This window comes from Colossoma macropomum, unplaced genomic scaffold (genome assembly GCF_904425465.1).
Source record: "Colossoma macropomum unplaced genomic scaffold, Colossoma_macropomum, whole genome shotgun sequence".
Classification (NCBI taxonomy): domain Eukaryota; kingdom Metazoa; phylum Chordata; class Actinopteri; order Characiformes; family Serrasalmidae; genus Colossoma; species Colossoma macropomum.
In genome coordinates this window covers 9386748-9413401 of record NW_023494802.1, presented here as the reverse complement: position 1 = coordinate 9413401, position 26654 = coordinate 9386748, and the positions used below count along the sequence as shown (strand labels likewise).

Sequence of the window (26654 nt, the reverse complement as noted above, 5' to 3'; positions counted from 1 at the left end):
CACATGGGAAGACATCTGGAATGCTGAGGATATTACGTTTGGAATCTGTTATGCCCGGCTCTATTTTCAGCCCCAGTAATGCATTTATTTGTGCATCGGTAAACAGCGTCATATCACGAGACGTAAAGTAAGTGATTGAACCAGGGCACGTCTGCGAGGATGGGCACAACAGTTTGTCATAGAGGGTCCCAGTGTCGACCTGATATGATTTGCTGCTTGTTTGTATGGAGACTAAATTGGAGGGATCCCATTCAAGCAGAAGAAGAAGGAACATTAAAGATGGCAGAGGTTCATTGGGTGCATCGAAGAGCAGAGTAAACAGTGACCTATATGGATCTGTCTGTCTCATCTGGTCTAAAACAGAGAATACTTTCTAGCGTTCTTGTATATAAGTCCAACTTTACACCTGGTTGTTTCATGCATTTTGAAGATGATTTTGAAGAAGGAGTATCTGCATGATGGATTTCCGAAAGCATGTGTGAATGACACATTTGACGACATTTAAAACAGATTTCAATTCAATCTCGAAAAACACTTTAGAATGTAGTCTGCAAACCTGTTTACACCTCTTAAGTCTTGTACCGTGCATTTTAGAGCGATAGTAATCTGATTTGTGTCTGAATATCTTTCATAGCTTTTGGTCTAAGGTGACAGGAACTGTCATATGCAGCTTTTGTTGGTTGTTAGTGATTAATTTCAGTAGCGAAAGAGCTCTGAGTGTAAAGAGTAACACAATGGAGAAGAGAGTGCTCTATGCTTTTGACAGGGAGTATTGACTGGCAACCCAACTTCTGAATGCGGCATTGAACATTTGATTTTATATGCACAAAGTCCGGGCCATCAGGGCCAGCTCTAGCCTTTTAGGGGCCTAAGATTTTCTTTGGGGGGGCCCATCTTGATAGCTGATGTACTGTACTAAATACTTACAATGACTACATGAATTTATAACAGGTTATTTTGTGCATTGCTGATGATTGGATGCTTGTTTAAGGATCTGATAAGTTGCTGTTTAAATTACAGGTAACCTTTTTTTAGCACTCTTGGTCCTGGGGTCTGTATTTCTTGCTTACCCAGCTAACTTTAAGCTTAGTTAGATCCAACCCTGGTGGCGACAGCTCTGCTTAGAAATTCTTTACTTGCTGCATATTTTGGTAGTATAATTTCTTTTTCCTTATTTGGCGACTCCTCATCTTTCATGTGATTGGCTGTTCATCATAAACGTGGGCGAAGTTAAGCTCATGTATGTAGTTTAAAGAAACCAATATGTTTGCACTGAATTTTCTGAAGTGGGAGACTCTGAGACTCGACCCAATCATAAAATACCAGCTTGACCTAAGCCCGACCGAGTCAAACAAAATATTGTGCTTCGGGCTGGGTCCGGGCTTATTTTTCACATAGTACTTGGGTTGGGGGCGGCACGGTGGCAGTGTGGGCAGCGCTGTCGCCTCACAGCAAGAAGGGCCTGGGTTTAATTCCCTGACCAGGTGACCAAAACCCTCCCTGTATGGAGCTTGCATATTCTGCTCATGTTGCTTCTGCGTGGGTGTCCTCTGGAGTCAGGTAAATTGGACATGCTAACTTGCCCTTAGGTGTGAATGTGTGTTTCTGCCCTGTGATGGACTGGTGACCTGTCCAGGGTGTTTCCTGCCTTCTGGCCAATGACTGCTGGAATAGGCCCCAACGACCCTGGAGGATGAGCAGCTTAGAAAGTGTGTGTACTTGGGTTGAGCTTGAGCTTTTTTTCTAATGAGTTATTTTTTTTAATGCAGTAAATTTGTTTTGCTTGAAGGGATATGCCTGTGTATATATTCCACACACTCTCTATCTAGTATATTTCACATTCTCTCTTTCTCTAGTATGGTTTGTTATGTGCACAGTAAAAGCATGACAAACTGTTCAACATGAGCAGAATAAAAAGAAAACTCACTTTTTTGTTTTGTTGAATTGTTTGAAATTCCGAATGAGTCAGCAGCATCTTCAATGTGGAAACATAATAATCTAAATCAGTTCAGCTACAGCAAGCTTGGCATTCAGATAAGTGTGTTGAGGTTTTATGATGCATTTTCTGTGGTTCAGCTCAAGTGCCTAACAAAGCAAAATACTGTAAAACTGATAATCTGTGGGCCGTTTGCATATGTGAGTTGGTTCGGGTGGTATGTATCGAGTCTGGACCTCAATTATATGCCTGTGCAGACCTCGGCTCACGCTGCATTATATCATAATGGTTGAGGCCTTGTACAGATTAACTGTCGAGCGTGGTACTTTCCTCTAAGTTATGGCCAAATTGAGATTTTTGCATAGGAAAAACTGGAAACGGGGAACATCACAGACCATTGGTCGTTATGAGCTGATTTGCATATGCACTGTAAAGCAAATGGATTTCAATCTAAGAGGCATTAAACTACCAAATCCAGTGCAATTCAGATGAAAGTCGCTTGAAGTGAGCAGATCTTAACGGGGTCTGAATGATACTTTTGAGTGCTGATTTTTTTTCCCCTGATTCTAAGCCAAGAGATTTTCGCGTTTTTTTCTCTGGGTCAGCTGTTAGTCTGCTTTTAATGCCCAGATTGCAACATCAGGCACTAACCCTTAGCCAAAAATGGCCCATATCCTGCATTTTCTTGCATTATATCTTCCCTCTGAGGTCTACTCTTGACATTAGTGTGGTTTATGATAATTGATGATAAAATGATAGTTTATAATATTTCATGCAGTTCGCAGAGCTAAACTGCTGTAGGCTGAATAGTAGGATAATGTAAAATACTAATTTTAATCATGACATCACAAAAACAACTGGTTCACATTGGGTTATTTTTGCAGCTTGGTTTCCATATATGGTCTGTATGTACATTCTAAAGCTAACAATGTTGCATATCACATCAAACTTTTTTATTCCAAAAAAGCAAGAAATAATTTTTCCATAATATGGGCCCTTTAAATCGGTTAAACTGGTTAAACCCATTAAACGTTAATGTGCTACCAATCAGAGGCATTGTCACATGGCATATTCGTCCCAGCTGCCTTTTGTGCAGCACACTGAGCAAAGCATTCACACGTCTGCGGTTGTTCATTTTCTCCACAATAAAATCATATTTTTGGCCAAAGCCAGACAATCATGGTCTCTGAAGCCTTAAGGGCCCACAGTTCAGTTCATTCACTCTATAATGTGCATATTAGGTCCATATTCATTACCAAGTAATTTATAGTAGTTATTGAATAATCCATTTTAATAAATTAATAATTCATGAAGTCACCAGTTAGCTTTATGAAAATACAGTCATGCTGATTGGTGACTATTAGCTATCACTGGTTGGGACTGGGAATGATGTTTTAGCTCATCCTTTAGGTGCCACTTTGCTCATTTTTTGTAAAATAACTACTTCAGATTGAAGTCAGCAGCACAATTTTTAACAAGAATTGTCTTCTCCAGAGTCTTAGCTGGCTGTGTCTCTGTTATCAGCTAAATGAGTCTGTATGAGCAGCCTGTGTGATGTTCCTGCCGCTGCGTGGCTGTAATAGCTGGTGGTGAACTTGGGCCCTCCTCTCTGCATTGTCTCCAGGCATGCTTGGCATGTGGAAAATACGTCTGATAGAGCCTCCCGAGTCACGACTCTCGCAACTGCCCCCTTCCCATCGCTCTCTCTAAAGCTAGAGAGCCTCTAGTGGGGCTGAACAGACACTAATCTGCCTCACGCGCCGGTATCCTGGCTTGCAAAATACATAGACATCCAACACAGATACTATTATAGTTCTGAATGCATGTCAGAGGGAAGCTGTGTGTCTTTCTTTTACACATCAGGTCAGGTGGCTAAAGACCTGAATAGGAGTCAGCATCAGAACTGAGAGTGTTAAGGGCTGAATAGCAAGATCAGTAGTGTGTGTTTGTGTGTGGCATAGCGCTCTCTGCAGCACTGGCAGCCAGTCCTAGCTCGCAGCGCTTTTGAAGTCTAGACTGAGAGGGACTTGTTCTGTGTAATTGTGTCTGTTCTGGAACAAGACGCTTTGTGGAGGCCAGTGTTGCCTGCAGGGAGACTTTGTTCATGGAGGAAAGGAAGAAAATGTATGTATGCATTCATACATCCTAAATATAATATATGTGTTTTTTGAGTGTGTTTGTCATCACATAAACTGCTTTCATGTATATAGTACTATGCAAAAGTATTTAATTCCAGTTATTCAATTCTGGCCATTGAGTACAATTTTTTCAGGGAGATCTTTCTGAGGAGAATTGATTTAAGATAATACTCTTGCATAATGTAGGGGAAAATCAAAGGAAAGTGAGTAGGCCCTATTATTAGCAGTTTGACCCTCGATGATGCTACCCCTCCCCCCAATACCTAGTGTGATGCTAGCCAATGCAGGTGTCTGTAAGATGAGGGAACAGAACTGGAGGTTAGTGTTCTCCTCCAAGCCTCAAAAATATGGTGGCTGGCTTCACAGGAATCAGAGAAAGCATATGTTGGCCTTCACCCTCCTAGTGCTGGTAGTATCCTTTGTTTGGGGTAGACGTAGCTGGTGGGTGTTATAGGAAATTGGTGAGAAAATTGGGATTAATTATGAAAAAAATATATATATGAGTAAAAAAACAGAGGTTTCCCAAAGGTGGAACTCTCAGGCTTTCAAAAATATGAAGAAAATGGGGACTCTTTAACAACCGTGCAAAGCCTGGTAGACCACCTACACTGTCACCAATAGATCAACAGTACTTTCATCTTTGTGACAGAGCAGCAAATCAAGCCCCACTCTTGCTTCAGATCTGAAAAATCCACAGGTGTTTCTGTCCATCCTTCCACTGTGAGAAGACAACTCAATTCTATGGGTCTGAAAGAAGGTGCAGCTGTCAAGAAGCTGTTACTGAGAAAAGCAAATGGATAAAAAGACAAAAAAATTGCAATCAAACAAAGAAGCTGCACCCCAGAGACCAGACCTCAACATCATTACATGTGTTTGGGATTACGCAGGTTGTGAGAAGCAGAAAATACAACGAACTTCTAAGACTGAACTTTGGAGACGTGGGAAAACACCCCTGCAGATTTCTTCAGCAAACTGAAAGCAAGTGTCCTGAAAAGAATGGAGCTGTAATTAAAGCATAAAGCCAAAATGTGCACACACAGCTGAAACACTGAAAAATGTGGTATTATATTTGGTTGTTAAGAAGTTTCTGTTAATTATATTAAGTAAATAACTGCTATTTTGACTGGAAATGAAGTAAATAAATTGTGCTTTCTGACTTTTGCACAGTACTGTATAAAATTAAGTGAGATTTAATAATAACAATGTTTTAGGTGCATCTTAAGCCCTGTTCTAGTCCAGAATGAGAGGGGACTTGTTCTAAAATAGGACACTTTGGAGGAAATGCTTTCTGCTGGACGTCTTTGTTCGTGAAGGAAAGCAAGAAAATAAGCATATATGAATTTCATGTTGCCTGTTTGCCAAGTGAAGCAAAATGTACCAGTGTTTCATGTGTGTCTTAAGCTCTTTTTGACCTGGACTGCCTGATTTATGTTAGAAGATACTACAATTCAAGTTTTTGCTAATGAGATCAGTGAGAAGATACTATATCCTGTGCCAATTAGCCAGTTGAATCCCTTAAAAAGTGCATGAAATAAAACAAATTCAGATTTTAAAAAGTGCTTTATTCAGTACCCTTTTTTACCTTGTGGTAAGTAATTCCTGATATATTATAATTGATACATAACAGCTTAGGTTTCCATTTGACTGCTTGCACTGTGGTGGAATTTAGGGGGAGGAGAACTAACAAATATTTGCATTTTCTTCTAGAAAAGTCACTACAGAGATGTAATTTTGCATAGATGGGTTGCTACCATCTTCCCCCCTATGAGAACCTATCAGACTTACTCTGTTCACTTCAGCTGTAAAATTACACCAAATCTGGATGTCACTGCAGAACACACGGCCACTTGACTTATCAAAACAGCGTCAGTTAAATGTAGGATCTTGCTCATGTTTGGCATGTGCCAACCGCCTGAGGCAGGATGAACGGTTGCAATAATCGGTGTTGACACCTGTGCACTACGGTGTCTCTGTTAGATTAGATCATCAATACTCTTCATATTCCTCAATATTCCATACGGTAGGTAGAAATATATATAGGATATCAGTGGTTTGCAGACCTATGATATTTAGAAAAGGTTTTGAGCTGCATTTATTAAGTGTAACAGTATTTTTCAGGCTGTTTTAGCTATGCAACAGACTTTTGTCCATTCTTATAGCTAATAATATGCCATGAAGTGTCAGAATCCATCAGGTCTATTTGAAAACTCATTTGAGGCAAATGTGTGATGATTCAGGCATTCACTGTGCACTGTTGCTATATGCTTGTTTTACTTGTTAGCCTGTTAGCTTCATAGCTCCAGTCCAAAACTAAGGAACCAAAAGTCAGACACCAAACATGTCTTGGGTAATTGATTATTGGAATAAGAGGAAAACTAGGTGCATTTTTGACTGAACCATCTATTAAAGTTTTCAACATGCAGGAAACAGGTCAAATTCTGTGTGGTTCGTGTCAGTACTACTTTCTTTCACCACTACCTTATTTAATTGAAGAACACTTACATGAATATTGTTGTTGCAAGTGCCATAGTGGCTTCACTATTTACTAGATGTATTGTTGCACTGGTCCCTGCAGTCTTTGCAGTCCCTGCGCTACAGATGAGAGGGTAAATACAGATGGTTGGCTCAGCTGGGAGAGCCTGTGCCAAGAGGTCACTGCCTCCTCCCCTGCACTTCCACTAAATACCAGCCTATGTCAAGCAGCAGGGCTAAACACAGGAGGAGGCCTCCTCAAATACCAGTGCTCTGGAGGACCATGGAGATTTTCACATATGACGTTTGAAGGTCAAGTATGGGGGAACCCAAATTGTACATGAGTGTGATGGTGTGCAGCCAGATAACACTTTGAAGTACTTGCTGTGGTTGTGTTGGACATACGTCATTCATACATACTGGTTTGTAGTGCAGTTAGCCATTTTTGCTATGTTTCAGAAGGTTAACAGTTCACCAGTGCTATGCTCAGACCAGCCAGCATTTTAAGCTGGTCTGTGCAGGTCTATGCTTGTCTATGCTGGTCTAGTGATTGTCTGGTTCTGGTTTAGCCGCTCACCTCAGCATGGTCATGCTGGTTGACCAGCATACCAGCATCCAAACACAACATATGCTGGTTTTCGTGTTGATCAGCATGTCAACTTCCATTGTTGCTGACCAGCATCCAAAACACAACATAGGCTGGTTTTGCTGGTGACCAGCTATGCTGGTTTTTCTAGCAGGAAAGTTAACTACAATAGCAATTAGCAATTACTAGCTAATCACCAAGCCACTTAGCCTACAGCTTGCACATATCACACCAGCAAGCAGCTAATCAGAAAACTCTGGAGGAGGCGGGTGGTGCAATTTCTTTTTCCATTCCATGGAAATTTGAAGGAATATTGTGGACCCCAATTTGACCCTTGACTGAAAAGCATGGTCAGTTGCAGTCTTAGCCTAATCCATTTCAATTTGACCAAGAAGCCCTAAGCCATAAAATGGAATTGGTTTTGCATTACAGTAACTTAAATAACGTTATATGTTCCTTGCTAAGGGAAAACTGCAGTGATATAATATTTGAGTTCAGGGCCAGCGATCAGCATATATACTCTCTGGCTCAGCAGTCTGAGAGCGGCCAGATTAGTACAGAGAGTCCACAAATTTATTTCAGAATAAAAATAAGTGGTTTTTCTTCCTGTGGTGCATCCTGCATCCAGGTGTAAGTGCATGTATGTCTCTCTCTCTCTTGCCTCTCTCTCTCTCTGTCTCTTTTTTTCGTGCCTGTCGATCTGCTTATATATATGTCTGTGTACATGCCAGTGCATTACTCGGCAGATAATACTGGACATAGAACAAGTCTATGCTAGTTTTTTAACAAAAATATAGCTTAAAATATCACACAATTGTTTATAGCACAGCATAACATAAGGCGAAGTATAGGAGGTTATGTGATAACAGTAGCCACATAAAACCTAATGTCCTAACCGTAGCCTGGAGCTTGCCTAAATGTTATTCTAGAATTATTTTTTCATAAAAGAGCTGATTAAACTAGGGGAAACTGCAGCTCTGTATAAGCCATGTTGTTTTCAATGTATTTTTCCCCATAGAGTACTGTGAGGCATCACTAGACTCAATTTACTCTGGGCAGTTGCCCCACTATAATCATGAGAGAAAAGTCAATATGTAAGCTATAAAATGTCCTGTTTTTTTCTAGATTGCTGGACTAAACTGTACAGCACAAATATTATGACTGTGGAATTTACTACAGACTACATTTCCCACAGTGCCCCATCATCATTTGAGTTAGCATGCATTTGAATGTTTGCAAGTATTTAACAGCATAGATAGATTTTTTTTTTGCATTTTTTTAGCAAGTTGGACACAAAGCAGCCAGAGCAATGCTAGCACTTAAGGTAGGGCCTAACCAGTTGTAGCCTACCAAAAATACAGATTAGACTGCTACATCAAAGGCATAGTTCAGTTAGCAATGTGTGTGATCAAATTAAGTACACCAATAATAGTGTGTTTCATTATATTTGTGTGGTTGTATGAATCATAAACTTATCAGTTTTATGTGACCATTTTCCAACCTCACTTTATTTCTTAGAATTAAGCGGCTTGTTTTTGTTGCTTAGCCTTTAAGACTGATGCATGTAAGTGACCTCCGTTCTGATTAGCTGTCTATTGTGCCTTCAGGATGAATGGGCGGGGTGAAACTGATGTAGGCTGAAAATGTGGATATATGTAAATGGGTAGTTTTCGATGACATCACAAAAACACTGAATTTATAAAGGGGTGTATTTGCAGATTAGTTTCCATATATGGACTGTGTGGTAGTGAACAGTATGCTTTGAAACTCTTTCACAGTGTTTATATAATCTAATGCTTCCAACATTTGTTTTTTCCAAGATGTGGGCCATTTAAACTGAAAAACATTGGCACCACTTTACAGTAGGACTAATGGTTTGTGAATGATTTGGAATTAGTTTGTTGATGGCTAATAATTAGGTGGAAAACACCTTATAAATCATTAATAAGCAGTTATGGCACATAAATAAAAAGGGCAACAGTGACCTGTTGCTTGCCAAATAGGGAGCCCACGTTCATCTGTTAAACCTCAGATTTTGCTGGTTATCTTCTTTTGTCTTCTCCATCGGTCAGCACTGAACCTGTGATCAGATATTAATCTGATGTTTATCCCTTATGTAAAAACCATTGATAACCTAATTTTAAACAATTCATAAAGCCTTTATAAGGACAGTCTAATTATGGTACCAAAATGCTTGTAGTGGAATCAGTCAATACTCAAAGTTTTAGTATCAGTATCAGAAAAGTAAAGTAGCATTATGCCATCTTTAGCACACATATTCTTGTACATCCTGTACGCCCACACAGACACAGCGGTCTCCTGTCCATTCCGTACCCTCCAGAAACTCAAGTCTGGTCTGTCTGGACCCTGTAGAAGGGTTTGCGGCGCGCTGGCCCTGACTCATTCGCCCTTACACACGCAACCGATCGGAAAAGCCACTCTTAATGAAGCTCCTCTCCTGGGGAGCGGGCTGCAGGGTGTTACGCTCATTAGTCTTGGGACCTCTCTCCTCGTGAAAAGTGAATCAGAGCACATGAATCACTGTGAGGGAGGTCTGGAAAAGGCAAGGCTGGAGAAATGACCCGGGTCAGCACCTCAGCGGCCGTGGCAGATGGCGAGAGGCTGGAGACAGGATGTCAGCAGGGACGAGCTGCTGGATCTCCAGAGACGGAGAAGTGATGGCACCCTGTCGGAGGGTGAAGAGCATGGTTAACACGTTATAGAAGAGTCCGACAGACTGACAGAGAGGTGCTGGGATTAACATCTGCAAGGCCAAGGACAGTGATCTTGTCCTCTGAGCAAGCTTTAATTATGTGCATGTGATGCTTCTGGAGGCTGTGCAGTAGCGTTGTACGTGCACACAGGCACTCATCAATTATCGTTGCTGTCTTATTTTTTTCAGGTTTACACAATTTAAATATGCTGTCTGACCTTAATGAGATATTTCGTGATGAATAATGGAAATGGTCCAAATCGTGTTACATTAAAAGGGCACTCCGGCCAAAATTAAAATGTAGCCATTGCTTCATCTGTTATAAACATACCTACTCACCTCCTGCAGTGGTACCTCAATTTAGAGTGAGAGTTTCCATTTTAATGACTAGGAACGCCCCCTTCTGATGATGTTTCATGAAGGTGGGAAGAACTTTTGAAAAGTTACAACTTCTCTGGGGTGGATACTTCAGGGTATTTACCTAATGTATGCTACGTATTGTAGTGAGAGAACACTGATGGAGGAAAACACAGAAAGGATACAAAATCGTGAAATCTGTGAAACCGATGAGACTGAGAAAGGTATTGCTAATTGCTAATTTTACATTACTATTACATTACTTGAAACTTACGTGCTAATTTTTGCTCCTCTAAAATACATTTAAGTTCGGAACATTTTTACTTCTCCTCTTTCTCTCTCTCTCTCTCACACACACACATTCTGTCTCTGTCACTGTCTGCTTGTCTGTCTATCTCTCTGCCTCTCACCCACTCACTCATTCTCTATCTGCATGCCATGCCTTCTCACTGTCTATCTCTCTCTCTTGTTCATTCTTTCTCTCTCTCACTGTATGTGTGTCTCTCACTCTCATTCCGTCTCTCTCATTGTCTGTCTGCTTATTATATATTTTATTGTCTGTTTATCTGTCTATGTCTCTGCCTCTCCCTCGCTCACATTCTCCCTCTCTCCCTATATATTTCCCTCTCTTATTCTGTCTCTCTCACTGTCTGTTTGTCTTGTCTCTGCCTCTCACTCGCTCACTCATTCTCTATATATATGCCATGCTCTCTCACTGTCCTGCTCTCTCTCTCTCTCTCTCTCTCTCTCTCTCTCTCTCCTTCTTTCTCCCTCTGTTTCTCTGCTTTGAGCAAAAGTCCAACTTAGAACAGTTCTCTGAATTCCCTCTCTTCCCTCCAGCTTTAATAAGTGTAGTGAGTCCTTTGCTCGGGGCTGAGAGGTGTATTGCTAATTGCTAAAATGACATGCTAATTCTTTCTCCTTTAACATGCATTAGTTAATGTGTTAAACAAAAAAATGGTGGAATCCAAAACATTTTGACATGACAGGGTAACCTGTCCCTTTATGTAGGGTGAAGATGTAAACGTTAACCTAATTACAATAGCCTTAAGCGAAAGTTTGTCACAGAGAAATATTATTTTGCACTGCATCTTTTTCCTTAGTAAAAGACAAAAATACTAAAGGCTTATAAACATTAGCAATATAAGATCCTAAAAGTGCTACAGTGCATGTCCAGAAGTATCCAGATACCCCTAATTAGTAGTGAATTCAGCTGTGTCAATGCTGACACAGGTGTGGAGGTGCTCTCTTTTGTCAGTGGTATGGGACAACCTGGAATAGCTGCACATGAGCTTGAGGTCACCACATCTGACGCCAAACATTGAGTAAAGGGTATAAAGCCGCCAGCATTGGGTTGTGCAGTAGTGGAACTGTGTTCTTTGGAGCGATGGAGCTCCATCCGATACATTTGGGGCAAGGTGGAGTGATCCAGAACTAATCATCTAACATCAGTACCTGACCTTACCAATGCTCTTGTTTCTGAATGCAATCAAACCCTCACAGCAATGTTCCAGCATAGTGTAAGCCTTTCGAGAGGAGTAGCAGCTGAAACTGCAGCAAAAAGGGGAAAAAACTTGGTTAATACACTTGATTTTGGAAGAAACTGTCGACGAGAAGATGTCTACAAAGTTTTGCTCATATAGTGTGTGTTCAATGGTTGTGTCTACTGCACCTGGGAAGCAGCCTGCCTTGTGGCAGACCAGTACATTCAAACTAAATTGTTCGATAAAACCACTAGCTGACAGGTTATATATGAGTTATAGTTTATAGATATAGAGGCTGTTAAACACATTCAGGTGCCCCAGTGCTCTTGATGCAGCAGATAAGAGTGTAAGATAATAATGTGGCTGGTTCAGAAGAGATCATCTACTTTATTAAGCAGAAATCAAACATTGTTTTGCTGCAGGTGCAGAACCAGTATTCATGCTTAGCTCTAGGCGTGTTGCCCTCAAAAAGACTAAATATCTGCCTTGTGCTGTGTTATTTCTGTCAGTGATCACAGGCTGTCACAGAAAGCTCTGTAGTAGGACGAGGTGGGAGGATGTTTTACTATGTAACATTGCTGCGCCCGCTCTGATTGGTGAGGCCAGCTGTGGCTCCTCCCCTGGGCCGTGGGCCCCTCCCTCTAGCCCCTCTCCCTCTGCAGTGTATGTGCGTGGCTTTCTGAGCGTGCTCGCAGCAGCAGGTGGAGATGACATCATCTGCACTGCAGCAGACTGCAGCACTGTGTCTGAACAAAGACATGTCAAAGTGCTGCTGCTAAGTGCTGCTGCCATGCTGTCTGTCTGTTTTCTCTTTTGGTTTCGCTTATTCTTGTTCTTGCTCTCTCTCTCCATCTCTTCTCTCTCCCTCCCTCACTCTCACTCCCTATATATATATATGCTATGCTCTTGCTCCATCAGTCTATCTGTCTTCCTCTCTGTCTCTCTCTTTACCTGTCTGTATACCATGCTTTACTCTCTATCTGTTTCTCACTGTCTCTCTCTCTCATTATGGCTGGTTCGCTGTCTATCTCTCGCCCTCTCTTTGCCTCTCACTCTCTCACTCATTCTCTATCTAAATGCCATGCTCTCTCACTATCTGTCTGTCTCTCTCTCTCTGCTTTGAGCAAAAGCCTTTACTTAGAACCGCTCTATCTCTCTGACCTACCTCTCTCCCCTTCAGCTTTACTGTGCGTAATGAATCCCTTGCTGCATTCAGACACACTCGCCCAGTGGAGTTCTGTAGAGATGCCGATGATGGATGTCGTTGTTTTACGCTAATAATATCAGGCACCACCCAGTGGTTTGGATTCCCCTTGCTGTGAATGGAAGTGGAGCAACGGCAGCAGACACAGTCAAACAGAAACTTGGCTAAACACTTGAGAGAGTTGCTGGACGCAGTGGAGTTTGTTGACTCCCTGCCCTTCACTGCTGTGGTTTTAAGCCCGTGCCTGGAATAGCAATCCATCTCCTATCACTAGAGTGATTCAGAGCTTAACGTAAGTGATTGCTGCCATTTCCCAGTCGGCCACTCCGCTGTCTTGTTGAACGGTGACAGCTAACATGACCTCTAAACGGTGAATCACTGCACAGCCACTCCAGTTAACCGAACACAAGCGCAGTTTGGAGCCCGAAGCAGCAGGAGAGTGTCTCGTTAGCTGCCAAACACAATTACGGCCACATTTGTTTAGGTTCAAAAATGAGGCCTAAAGTTCTTCAGCCTAAGTGAGTGAGGAGTTCTTCTGTTATATGTCATGATAGATACAGGTTTCTCCCTCTATCCATCATTCCTGTGCTCTGCACTGGTCCCATTCTGCCCGTTCATTCATAGGCTGATGCTAATGCTGCGACGAGCCACACGCAGCATTGCTCCTGTCGCCTAGTTACCGCTCAGCAGCAGGTTGCCACAGAAACAGGCTCCTGGCAGCAGCACCTCAGCAAGAGATGCTTTAGGCAGCCTTTCGGCAGCGGTGCTGCAGTGTGCACTCGCTCCATGTGGTCCTCTCGCACGCACCTGCCCCACACTGGCCTTCTGTTATCCCTGAGAGCAGAAAACATAAAAATGGATGCATTGTGGCGAGTCTAATGCATCGATTTTGGAATGTTCGAATTGCATTCGTTTATAACAGTATGCAATAAAGTACTGCATGTTTTGGCAAGAAATAAAATTCACAGACTTTTTAAACATAAACGCCCAATAAAATTGTTCACATTCAACTTAGACAGAGTTTGAGCTTCACAGAACCTAACAAATGCAACCACAGGTAACTTGTTTTGTGAAGACGATTAACAACAGTTTCTTTATTTATGCAACACTATGTAAAATTTGGGGATTCAGAACTGGCGCAGGACGTTTGTTCCAATAATGTGGGTGATCTTCATTATCTTCATTAGTATAATGTTGATTTTGCATTTGAGACCTAAACATCAAGCTGGACCTTCTTTCTGATCCTGTGCATGAGACTTTAATATGTAAAGTCATACGACGGTCCGAAAAACACCCGCAAAATCCAACCTGATGCCTCTGACTTTTAGATTATGATTTCAGGCTTTACAGAGCGACTCACAGCAGCACACACACATCATATTTTAGTGTGATTTTTGGTAAAGAGTTGGTACTTCCTTCAGTTTTAGCCAGATCTAGATACTCAAACTATAATTAACTATGAATAATACATGCACATGAAAGCGTGACATTTATGAAGAGCATCCAATCACGTGAATCTGAAGACAAATCATATTTTGGGTTTGTAACAATAAAATCACCACTGACACTGTGTTTATTGCTTATTGAAGTAATAATTGCTTTATTTTCCTTATATCTATATAGTATGATTTGTTTCCTCTGCTAAAAGGGTAATACTTCCTGTGATCGTCACAAAGAGAAAACCTGACCCAAAAAAGTGACCTCTATTCAAAGAGGTCAGTAGCTCTGCGCTGATTTGACCAGTAGCTGTTTGATTTGATACCCCAAAGTTAACCCCTTAAATGGCCAGGGACCAAAATGTTATTACACAGTTCTGTAACCTAAGAATAGCTCAGCCAGTTTGCATTGAAGTCCCTGTAGTTACCGGTTTATGTAATAAGCCTTGGATTTTAAGGGGTTAACCTGCCTTGGAACAGGATAGGCATGCAGCATAAGTCGTTATGGTGATGTAGCCCAAGAAAATGTAAAAACTGATCCACTGTTGTGACAGAAAATGCAAGATTAGATAAAGCTAAGCTTAAGGTAAGCTGGCTAAGCAGGAAATCCCGCTTTGGAAAACAGACCCCTGCTGTATTGTTTTTATCGTCCACATTCCTAGCTGTGTAAATAGTTGCTCCAATTAGTTGTACATTTTCTAATTACTCTGAATTACTAAAACGATTAAATTAAATAAATTCCACTCAAATTGAGGTGAAATTTGAGATTGCGCAATTCATTAAATCACTTCCTAAACAACCATCATTGTATCAAGTCGTTGTGAGGTTGGAGATTAATACCCACAGTTACCTCTGAACTCTGTGCTGGAAGTCAGGAGCTTTAGCCATCGCTGGGTGTCTTGCTGACAGGCCACCAGCCTGGGATGGACGAGAGTGCAGCCTTGCATTCTCATTCCAGGGCTAAACAGCCTGTCGTCCTGGACATTGTGGCATCTCTAACTGCTGTGTGGACGGAGGCCAATGCGGATCAATGCGGTGCTTTCACCTCTGCTATGTGGGAATGTACAACACTGTAAAAAAAAAAGGTTTGTGTGTTCAAACTAAAATGACCACCTCATGTAGTAACAAGTACTTTAGTTGGTTTTATTCAGCTCAGATAAATAGTTTGAATGAAACAATGCAAAGCAGAATTTTAGTTTAAATAAACAAAAGCAATATTTTACATCAATTCTAGCTTCAAAAACACTTCAAAGTGACTCCTGCCCTGTTTCTTTTTGTACAGTGCAGGGGGTTGTGGTTGTACAAATTACCATGCAGTGATCTGATTATGATTCTGAGGGAAACGATTTCATGCATCAGGAAATCCCAGTTTCCACCTTGATATGCTCATTTTGGTAGGATTCAGAGTGCTTTTTTCATTGCACTGGATACACAAATATGACTGGAGGAGGAGCACTGCAAAAATGGTTTGTGTGTTCAACCTAAAAATGTACTTCATGTGACAATAATTAAGTTATTTCTTTAGTTTTATTTAACTAAAATATGTAATTTGAGTGAAAAGTGGTTTTCCACTGGCATTACTGCAAAGAACTTGTTTTTTGGACCTTTTTTTAGCAGAATAGCAGGGAAATAAAGACAATAAAACATATATAACAAGCTTTTTACATTTGAAAATAGCCAGAGAATCTTAATTGGGTCAAAAGTTCATGCATTCCAAAATTGATGCAATTGAATCACCATTTTCAGATGCTTCCCAATGTATTGCTGCATTTTCAAACCACTATGTTGTATTGTCTGCCTCTGCACTGTTAGCCTGTTCTCTCTGAGTAAGCATCTAAAGATTATAAGATCATATTATGAACCACTGAACACTAGTTTACATGTATTCATGGATTTGGCTGCAGATGGTGGGTGTGGTAATAAAAAACCTGCTAATGCTTTCTCTGTTATTCATAAAATTGTGTCATTCAGGTGGTAATAGGTATAATTGTAGAAATAAGGACGACATCTTAGTCACAATCCTGTTTACAGGCAGTTATGATAATGACTGAACACAATCAGGTTTCCAAAACAGGGTTTGGAATCAGTGATCAAATCCAAACATGAGCCAAAAGCTTGAGAGCAGAACCCTTTCGTAACTGTGGATAAGGCAGCAGAGCCACCATGCTGTTCCACTGGAGCGGTATGAGTGAGAGCTTAGCTTTGAGTTAGGCTTACAATAGGCAGTTGGTGGCTTCATTTGGTGAGAGCAGGATGGTGGAACGTTGTGTCAGTCAACTCTGCTGGATTCGAGATTGCTGTTAACATTCATTGTACCAAACATTCACTTAAATTTCCCACTTTAGTGGAAACATGCACATTGTCTGCTTTATTTTAATACACTCTTAAAAAAGATGGTTCTTCAAGGGTTCTTTAGTAAAGAAAATGGTTCTATAAAGAGCACTCAAAGAACACTTTGCATGATTAGAAAGTTCTTTGCATCATAAAATAGTTCTTCAGATTGATGGAGAATGTGCTGCAAATGGTTCTACACAGAACCTTTTTGGAAAGGGAGCTATATAGCACCCAAAAGTGTTCTTCTATCGTTACAGGATTGACATTGTAACAATAGAAAAAACGCTTTTGGGTGCTGGATAGAACCCTTTACAAAAAGGTTTTATATAGAACGATCTATAGCACATTCTGAAGAACATTTTCATGATCCCTTTAATCATGCACAGGGTTTTTGAACGTTCTTTGATCTATATAGAACCATTTTCTTTACTAAAGAACCCTTGTGGAACCATCTTTTGTAAGAGTGTGCTATATAAGAGAGTCTGCTCAGTTGTATAACCAGTGCTTATGTTCACTATATGCCCAACAGTTTGTAGACATCTGTTCATCCAACATTTTTTCTAAAATGTTCAGCCTCAACTCTTCTAGGAAGGCTTTACACTAGATGCTTGAACATTGCTGTGAGGATCTGATTGCATTCAGCCATAAAAGCATTAGTGAAATCAGATACTGATGTTGAATGATTAGTTCTGGATCACAAACACCACTCCAACTCATCCCAAAGGTGTTGGATGGTGCTCCATCACTCCAGAGAAGAGTCTGTTCTCATGTAATCAAGTAATAGTTATTCTACATTTAACCTGTGAAGTGTTTTTTTAATGAGTGTGCTAATGAGTGGGCCTAAAATATTAGCATACCATAGTCTTCATTGCATTTCCTTGATTAGTGGACTGTGTAGATGGTCCCAGGTGTTTTCCTACCAATTATGAGATAATGAAAGGAAGTGTAGTTATTGATTGTGAATATGGTCATTTTGCAGATAACCAGTTCAGAATGTCCATCCTGGAGCGGCTGGAGCAGATGGAGCGCAGGATGGCTGAGATGGCCGGCCAGCAGCAGCAGAGCAATGGAGCAGCTGGAGGCGCTGGAGCAGGAGCCGGGGGAGGAGGGGCAGGAGCAGGGGGAGGAGGCAATGGAGGGAACGGCAGTAACAGCCAGTCTCAGGTACTGTAAGAGTCATCATGTGCTTTTAACTGACTCTTATTGATCAGATACTTTCATATTGAGCCATTTCAAATCATTACTCCACAGTGTGGATAATCGTAGTCGTATGGCAGTGGTAATAGTAAACAAATCAGTAGTGATCATCTCAGTGCTGGTCTCTTTGCAAACTAGAAGACTCTTGTGTCCGCAGTGTGTGTCGGGGCAGGGCCAGGCGGGCAGCTCCTTCGAGAGCCGTGTAGTGGTGGTGTGTGAGAAGATGATGAATCGCGCCTGCTGGGCCAAATCAAAACATTTGATCCACTCCAAGACCTTCCGGGGAATGACCCTACTGCACCTCGCTGCAGGACAGGGCTACGCCACACTCATCAAGACACTCATCAAGTGGCGGTGAGTCACAGTGATGCAGAAGGAGAAGTGTGATTTTCTTACACTGTATTTATCTTTACTGCATGATTGCTGTTGCTGTTGTTAATGTGAGCTATACTGTTTACTGATTATTTCTTTATTTCCAGTATAATGGCTACTAAATACAAGCCATTCATTTTTCAGTGTCAGGAAAAAAGCAGAAAACATACTTAACAGAAAATTGCACAGAAGCCTCAGCCACTGGATATAATATCACATATCAGGATGCATTTTTTGTCTATTTATTTTCTCAGGGTCTTGACAGCTACACATCATTTTAAATTCACACTCTCTCAAAGATGAAAGCTTTAAGTGCTGTTTATCTGATGGTGACAGTTTTGGTGGTCTACCATGTCTTGCACGGTTGCATCTTTTAACAACTCCAATTTTTTATTTTTTTTCCATTGGATTTTCCCCTTTCATATGCATTATTTTATATCTAATCCCCTCAGACATATCACCTGAAAAGGGAATAGGGAAAAACACATGAATTCCGATCGCAGCGTTCACATTAAGGTTGCATGGCCACGAGTCGGATACGTTTTGGATCTAGGACCACATATGAAAGTGGCTCAGATCCGATTTGAAAAGATCAGATTTGTGTGTCCACACAGCCCTGAAAACATTAGATCTGAATCACATTAGGGAAAAATCGGATTTGTGCCACTTCAACCTAGTAATGTGAATGTAGCCTAAATAAATGCAGGGTGGTCTCTGATTTTTGTCCAATACTCTGTGATAAAAAATAATCATAAAATTGTTTTAAAAAATGGTCTTGTCTTTCTAGCACAAAGCATGCTGACAGCATTGATCTAGAGCTTGAGGTGGACCCCCTTAATGTAGACCACTTCTCTTGTACACCTTTGGTAAGTTTTCAGTTGTATATTTTCATATATAAGGTTAACAAATTGTCATTTCTATTCTATTAGTCCCCTTGACTAAAATTTTAGTTTTACATTTACATTTATAGCAATGTTTCCTGAGAGATTGTATGCATGGAAAACATATCAATTATATTATATCATTATATTATATTATATTATTATATTGTATTATATTAATATCAGTCACCTTCATGGTTTTAGTCTTATCCCCTGCGCTGTCTCTCTCTGTAGATGTGGGCCTGTGCTCTGGGTCACCTTGAAGCAGCTGTGGTCCTGTATAAATGGGATCGGAGAGCACTGGCCATCCCGGACTCCCTGGGGCGCCTGCCCCTGTCCATCGCTCGCTCCCGTGGCCACACTAAACTGGCCGAGTGTCTGGAGCAGCTCCAGAGAGAGGAGCAGCAACAGCCGCCATCCTCCCGCATGGCCTTCTCCCCCAACTCCGATGCACCCTCATCCGACAGCTGGATGGTCACGTGGGCTAGCGATAGCGTGGTGAACCCCAGTGGACAGAAGAGCGGAGCAGTCACCACCACTAGCACTAATCCCAGCAGTCTCACCCCTGGTGAGTGCACTGGTTGACCTGCAGTTGGGGTTCATCATGTACTTGCCTGAAATCGCATCAAGTTGTTGAGTAATCTTAAATAATCTTTGCTAATGCGGTTTCTGACACTGTATGACATGCTAGTATTTAATAATTGAACAAACGTACAGCTTATAGCTGCTGCTTAAAGGTGAATTGTGGTCTAAAATTAGCCTTTAAGATGTTATTTGTCATTTATGTCAAACAGAATTGCATCCCTTAGCCTCATCAGTTTGACAGAATTCACAATTTCGTATCCTCTTTGTGTTTTCATTCATCAGTGTTTTTTGACTACAACACCCAGCATGCATTAGATAAATATATTGTACAATAGTTGCAAAGAAAGAAATTCACTGATGTACTGATGAGAAGGAAAAAAAAACATTTTTAAACAGCCCACCCTGAAAAAAAAGAACCCTAAGTTGTTCAAATGTTTCTTCAGTAAAACTACTTCAACCCTGCTACATAAAATTGACATAACTATGCCATAAACGCGTCATGATAGATGTCATATGCTGTCATGAGTTGTCATGACAGATTATGTTCAGTAATGTAACAGTGTTATATTACTATTATTGTTGTCACAGACATCATAATGTTCGAAATCATATCAGCTAACTAGAGTACACTGTTATGACAGATACCATGCTATTTGATGTCATGATGGCTCATGTCACTGGTAATAGTAACATGACAGCAATGTGTCATATGCCATGATGTTTATGGCATGGTATGTCAAAGTTATGTAGCAGGGTTCAAAAAAGTGTTACCATTCCTTCTACCTTCAAACTCCTTCATCAGAGGGGGTTTTCTAGTCTTTTAACAGGAAAAGAGTGTCCCTTTAACAGTGTGTGATGATTTTTTCACACAGTCTGTATTATGCTGAAGTGATAGCTGTAAGTTACATTAGCTTTGCAGTTTGAGTGCAAAACTAAAGAAGCAAACTTCAGACACCAAGCACGTCTTGACTGATCAACTACATTTGGGGTAAGGGGAAAATTATGCAAATGAGATTTTTGGCAGAACCATCTCTTTAATGTATTACTGCAGCACTTGTCTTCACTTCGGTGAGCAGTACTTGTTGCAGAATTTAATTTAAACAGCCTATTTCCTGGGATTAGCTCTAATAGCACCTCAGAGATAGAGCAAATGTAATTGAAAGAATGATGATCCATTCCTAACACAGTACCTCATTTGTGCCTGCGTGTCTTTCTTTTGTGTCCAGACTTGAGACGGCCCAGGTCAGAGCCGTCCAGCTACTACATTAGTGAGTGTCAGAGGGATCTCCCTGCGGCTAAAAAACACAAGCCCAACCCTGAGGTGGCTCAGACTAGACCAGATAAAGCCGTCTCAGTACCCCTGAGCTTGGAGCACCAGCAGCTCTCCAGGCTCTCGGCCAGCACCGGCACCCTCCCCGCTGACCCGACCAGCCCTGAGCGTAGTGTGGCTGCCGAGGGCACAGAGACCAGCGGTGTCTCACAAGCCAAGCTGGGCTCATTCCGTGCAGGGGGCCATAAGTGGGGCTCAAGGGAGGTGTACAGGAAGGTACCAGGGGGAATTGGAGGAAGCAGTATAGGGAAGGAGAAGCTGGCCAGCCGGCTGCGTCAGCGGGCAGAGCCCCTCAGTATGCTGACCATGGCAGACAGAGAGATGGTGGACACTGAGCTGCTTTCCTACAAGGAGGATTTGGAGAACCAGGACTGCCTTTCACACATGGAAGACCTGCAGGTGAGTTGAGCATAACAAAGAGCACATGTCCAGCTAGTTTGTGATTTATGTTGGTGTCATTAAATCCTTGCATGGCTCCAAGTGTCTTATTCTACTACAAGATGATAAAATGCCAATGTTGGATAAATAATTGAATTTATTAATAATAGTTATCACTATAAACAATATTAACACTGAGCAGTGTGGTTTATTAATGATGAACTATGAATGCCAAGCAAAATGAATGGTCAAAGCTTATTCCATGAACAGCACAATGGTTTTTAATACCTTAATATATCAAAAGAGAATTGAATTCATGTGTGTAGTTATATGTAGGTATTTTGAATAGTTTACAGTGGCTTTGAACAAACCAAATCCATCTAGCTAGCAGACTGTACCTGCACATAATGTAGTTTGACAGAAACACCATGAAAGGCCTACTATCTTGTTAAATGTTGCTTTCAGCGGTCTAAATTAGCTAATTTAGTTAGCTAGTGTAGCTACCTAGTTAGCTAACTAATCACCAAGCCACAGATTAGCTTATACCACGCACATGCCAAGCTGACTAGCTAGCTAGCTCCATTCACATGTAATCTAATAAACAAATGTAGTTTTAATGAGAAGTGAGATATGGTAAGATGACTGTCATACTATCCAAAGTTTGGGACACAGCCTAGCGCATAACTATCCCTTACATTATTGTAAACTAAGAAGGTGGTGGATCTTTTAAAAGTGAGCAGCGGTTGTGAATTAACAAACGGCTTAGCTTAAACAGTTCTCAGGGAAGTACATAAGGACTCTTTGCAGTATAAAAATGAGTTGAATGATGCATTTAGCTATCTAGCTTATGTTAAGTTACAGAGATTTCGTCTCATCACACACAACCAGACATGAAAACCTATGAGCAGTGAGAAAGGAGACAGGTTCAGAGGCCAGGACCCTGTAGTGTGTCTGGTAGCATCATCCCAAAGGGGAATTTGTAGTGATTTAAACATGAACATTTCCAGCATTCTTTGACTAAAATACAGAAGTGGAATTACTTAGCTCATTGAACTGAACAACTATGCCAACAGAAGTCATGTAAAAATGTAGTTTTAGGTATTTCAGCTTTTTTGTTGAACAGTTGTTGCTTATCTTGCCAAGCTCAGAAGGCCAGTGTGTGCAAAATTTGGCAATCTTCTTTTGAGACCCTACATTTATAATAAATCATTGCCATTCTAAAAGCTTTGCCTATTATTTGAGCAGTTCTGGGTCCATAAAAAACCCCATGGTGCTTGGATCACCAGTCGCTAAACTCTCATAAGAGTTTCTACAATAATTTCAGACAAAAACTTAAATCTGAGTCTTAGTTTCTAACAGTAATAATTTATAGCTAATAATTTAAGTAATAATATATTCAAACATCAGTGATAATTTAAGCTGCTGAAGAAATCTGTGCTCATCAGATCTGCTCGATTCACATGACCGGCATGTTCATCATTTAAAGCAGTAAATTTTCACGGAAACGTAAAGCAAACCAAACCCAGCTAGCTAGCGAACTGTGTCTGTACAAAATGTGATTTGATGGTAACAGCATGAAAAGCCTACCGTCTTCTTAAATGTTTCTTCAGTGGTCTAAATCAAATTCTCTATAAGTTATCTTACACAGCTGTTGTAGCTAGTAAAGTGGACTGGGTTAGCCAACTTATCAGCAAGCTGTAGATTAGCCTACACCATGAACATGCCAAACCAACAAGCTAGCTAGCTCGATTAGCATGTAATCTATTAAACAAATTTATTTTTAATGAGGACAAAGATGGTAAGATCACTACATACACCATCCAGAGATTGGTTAAGCGTAATCAGCTAATATTATATATCAATAGGACAAAGAAAGACAATTAAAATGTTTATTGTAATTATTTATATGGCAATTAATTGTCAGCTGAATTCACGATGGTGAAAGGACTAGTGAGGTGTACACAGACTGTGAACTTCACTCACCAACTTGGTTAAAATCAGCCTGACTTCAAAAGTGATTTTGTGCATGCATGCATCTTGTTTCACACAACCTGTACAAAGCTTTTTCCACACTATCAGACTCCACACTGCGGCCCTCTGTTGAAGCAAAGAACATGTTTGGCTCTTACTGTTTATTATTTTTTTCTGTGATGCCATGACAGAAAATGCCATTTATCAAATATCAGTTATTTAGAACAGAAAAGTCTCAAGATGGATGGTAGAAGTTTGCAGCTTCCAGATAACCTAGAAGGTGCTAGAGCAACATTTCAGGTTCAACCTTTGGTGTAATGTATAGCAGGGCTGTGTTTAGTGCATTACTTATATGCAGTTAACCTAGGTGGCCTTAGCATACTTGATAGCCTAGATCTTCTTGCTTTTACTGCGCAACTCATCCAGATAAGCATCTCTGCCCTCCATCTTCAGTCTTCCTGGCACTTCTTCTTCCTGCCCAGTTCACAGAAATGAACATGATTGGGAGCAGGCCTTAAAAATCAAGCGTGAAACTAAGAAAATCAACAGAAGATGGAGTGGCCATCAGTTCTATTAATGTGTGTAAGTCGGCATTAGAGTACAGTCAGTCTGGCCCTGCTCACTGGCCCGAACCTGCATCACCACATAATAAACTCCAGCGATTGATCTGCCCTCGGGGCCAAAAGCTCCTGCAACTCCATTCATCTCTGTCACTCTGAGCGGAGGGAGAAAGGAGGGAGTAGGGCAGTGTAGAGTAAACACAGTGGTGGCACAGTTAAATTGTTGTTGGAGTGTGTTTGTGAATGCGAGTGTGTGTGTATATGTGTGTCTCTAGGTGATTCAGGTACATACACACACACACACGCACGAACATTTCACACGTGTTCCCATCAAGTCTCCAGTGAGGACTCTGGGTGCTGTTGTAACTGAGCGTATGTGTTTGTATGTGTTTGCTGCTGGCAGGCGAACATGATGAGCTTGGCTGAGCACATCATCGAGGCCACTCCGGAGCACATAAAGAGGGAGAACTTTGCAGAGGTGGAGTCTGTGCCTCTGGACAGCAGTGGCCTGAGCAGCACCATGAGCTGGCTAGCCACTTATCTGGGCGACGTGGAGCAGCTGCCCAGCATCATCCATCTGAGGTGAGAAGCACTGGTCAGAAAGAGCATTTAGCATAGAAGAGTAGGAATGCATATCATCACCATCTCAGCAATAATGTCAAAAGGGGTTCTTCAGAGTGAGCCACCTTTGCTTCCCTGAAGAACCTTGCAAGGAATGGTTCTTTAAATAGGACGGCCCCTCTCTCCCCCCATCACTCAGCACGATGCTATTCAGCGCAGGCGTCTGTTAGCTGACTCAACAGGTCGGTTGGCGCATTCCTCCGAGCACATTCGGCTGTCCAATGACGTTGCGTGAGCAGTAGTTTGAAAAGATGTGGTGGCACTTCACAGGTCTCGGAGGAAGCCTGTGGTAGCCTTCGTCCACCTAGCATGGGTGGTATCGTGTGATTAGGGCAGTCCTAAATAGTGGGTGGAATCGTATATGACTAAATATCCAATATTTGGGGAAAATTGGAGAAAATATCAAATTTATGCAATTTTTCATTTACCTACATATGGTTGACTGGGCAAGAAATACATGATGTCTAAATTTTGCTTCCTCAGTTTAGCACAGGAGCTACAAAGCTAATGTTGCTAACATGCTCTAATAGTTAATAGTCACCCAAATCATTTTTTTTTGGAAAATACACTCCCAAAACATTTCTCAATGTTTGTGATTTGTTGTTTCTTTTTATAAATAACTGTTAATGTTTGGTTTTAAACTAAATATGTATGTCTAGTATTTTATTTTATTAGCAGATGTTAAAAGGGCCATATCCTACATTCTTCTTGCATCAACTCTTTATTTCCCTGTGTTCCTTTTATGGCATTAGTGTGCCTTTATGTACCAAAAACGGTCGTAATTAATTTTTACATGACCATTTTCCAACCGTTCTTTATCCCTTCAAATTGATCAGGTTGTTTTTGTTGCTGCACCTGATATATGTTTGCCTGCCCCACATTGAGTTCTTTTCAGCATGAATGGGCGGAGCTGAACTGCTTTAGGCTGTATAGATAGATATATGTATATATGAATGTGTTTGTTTTTTGTGACATCACAAAAACAGTCAATTCTTTTCGCATCTTAGTTTCTATGTATGGATTGTATGTATTGGAGGATGAATGGAATATTTTGAAATTTTAACAATGTCTAAGCAGTACAAAAAAAGTTTCACATGACACGCGCCCTTTAAGCAAAGAATGCTTTCCCTCCTCCAGTAAAGGTTTTGGAGGTCTGAGGTTTCTTATGACAGCACTGATATATTATATTGTTGTACTCATCGATTAGTGTTGCACTCGCTGACCTTAGTCGTTCCTTTATTACTAAGACAAATAGCACCGCACATATTTACACAGCAGTTATGATTGCGTGAGGACAGATGGCCTATGGTCAACTACCCTTGAATACCCCTATGCTGATCCATTTCTTTCTGTTTGTAGGTCCCTGTACAGTGAACCCCTGACCCCCAAGCCTAGCATGAGCCCAGGGGGCTCCCCCCTGCATGATGGCCCTTTTGAGAAGGCCACCCTGCCTTCCCCAGCCGACTGGAGCGAGTTCCTGAGCGCGTCCAACAGCAAGGTGGAGCGAGAGCTGTCCCAGCTGACCCTCTCTGATCCGGAGCAAAGGGAACTGTATGAGGCTGCTCGGTTGGTGCAGACCGCCTTCCGCAAGTACAAGGTACAGGCCAGGACTCAGGTACCCATATATAACAGACTGTATGGACAGAGAGAGTCCTTAGTCTATTTTTGTGACTTACTGGTGCTAGGAGCCGTGTTGATAGGTGAGGTTATGGTGGCCGGTGCCGGAGCCCCCTGGGGGAGAATAAACTCTTGGCAGAATTCCATCCTGTATATCCTCCTTTTCTCTACACGTCCTCTGCTCTCTATTTAGTTTTTGTCCTGAACTAACACACACACACACACACACACACAGCAGCGAGTCCCCACAGCTTCAGCATGGAAAGGTGGCTACAGCAGTGCATGGCCTGGCTTATAGGAGTGAATGCACTGCTCTCTCTATCTGTCTCTCTCCCTTTCTCCTCTCTCTCTCTCTCTCTCTCTCTCTCGACCTCCCATGGTTGTGTGTAATGAGTTTCCACTGCTCTTGTGGGTTCCTGGCACACACAGGCATCTGCTCCCCCAGCTCTGGCAGATGAAGCAGAGTGGCAGTGGGGGGCTTC

The 26654-nt window shown here is 41.4% G+C and overlaps 1 protein-coding gene across 1 annotated transcript in view; it reads left to right on the top strand.

Moving 5' to 3' along the window:
- The window catches only part of camta1a (calmodulin binding transcription activator 1a), a 586491-nt gene that overhangs the window by 544978 nt on the left and 14859 nt on the right, over positions 1–26654 (top strand). Inside the window, exons 12-18 of the mRNA XM_036591027.1 lie at positions 17640–17824; positions 18015–18211; positions 19017–19095; positions 19345–19678; positions 20922–21424; positions 24338–24516; positions 25915–26152. Coding sequence (XP_036446920.1) covers positions 17640–17824; positions 18015–18211; positions 19017–19095; positions 19345–19678; positions 20922–21424; positions 24338–24516; positions 25915–26152 — 1715 coding nt within the window. The remainder of the gene's footprint in view (positions 1–17639; positions 17825–18014; positions 18212–19016; positions 19096–19344; positions 19679–20921; positions 21425–24337; positions 24517–25914; positions 26153–26654) is intronic.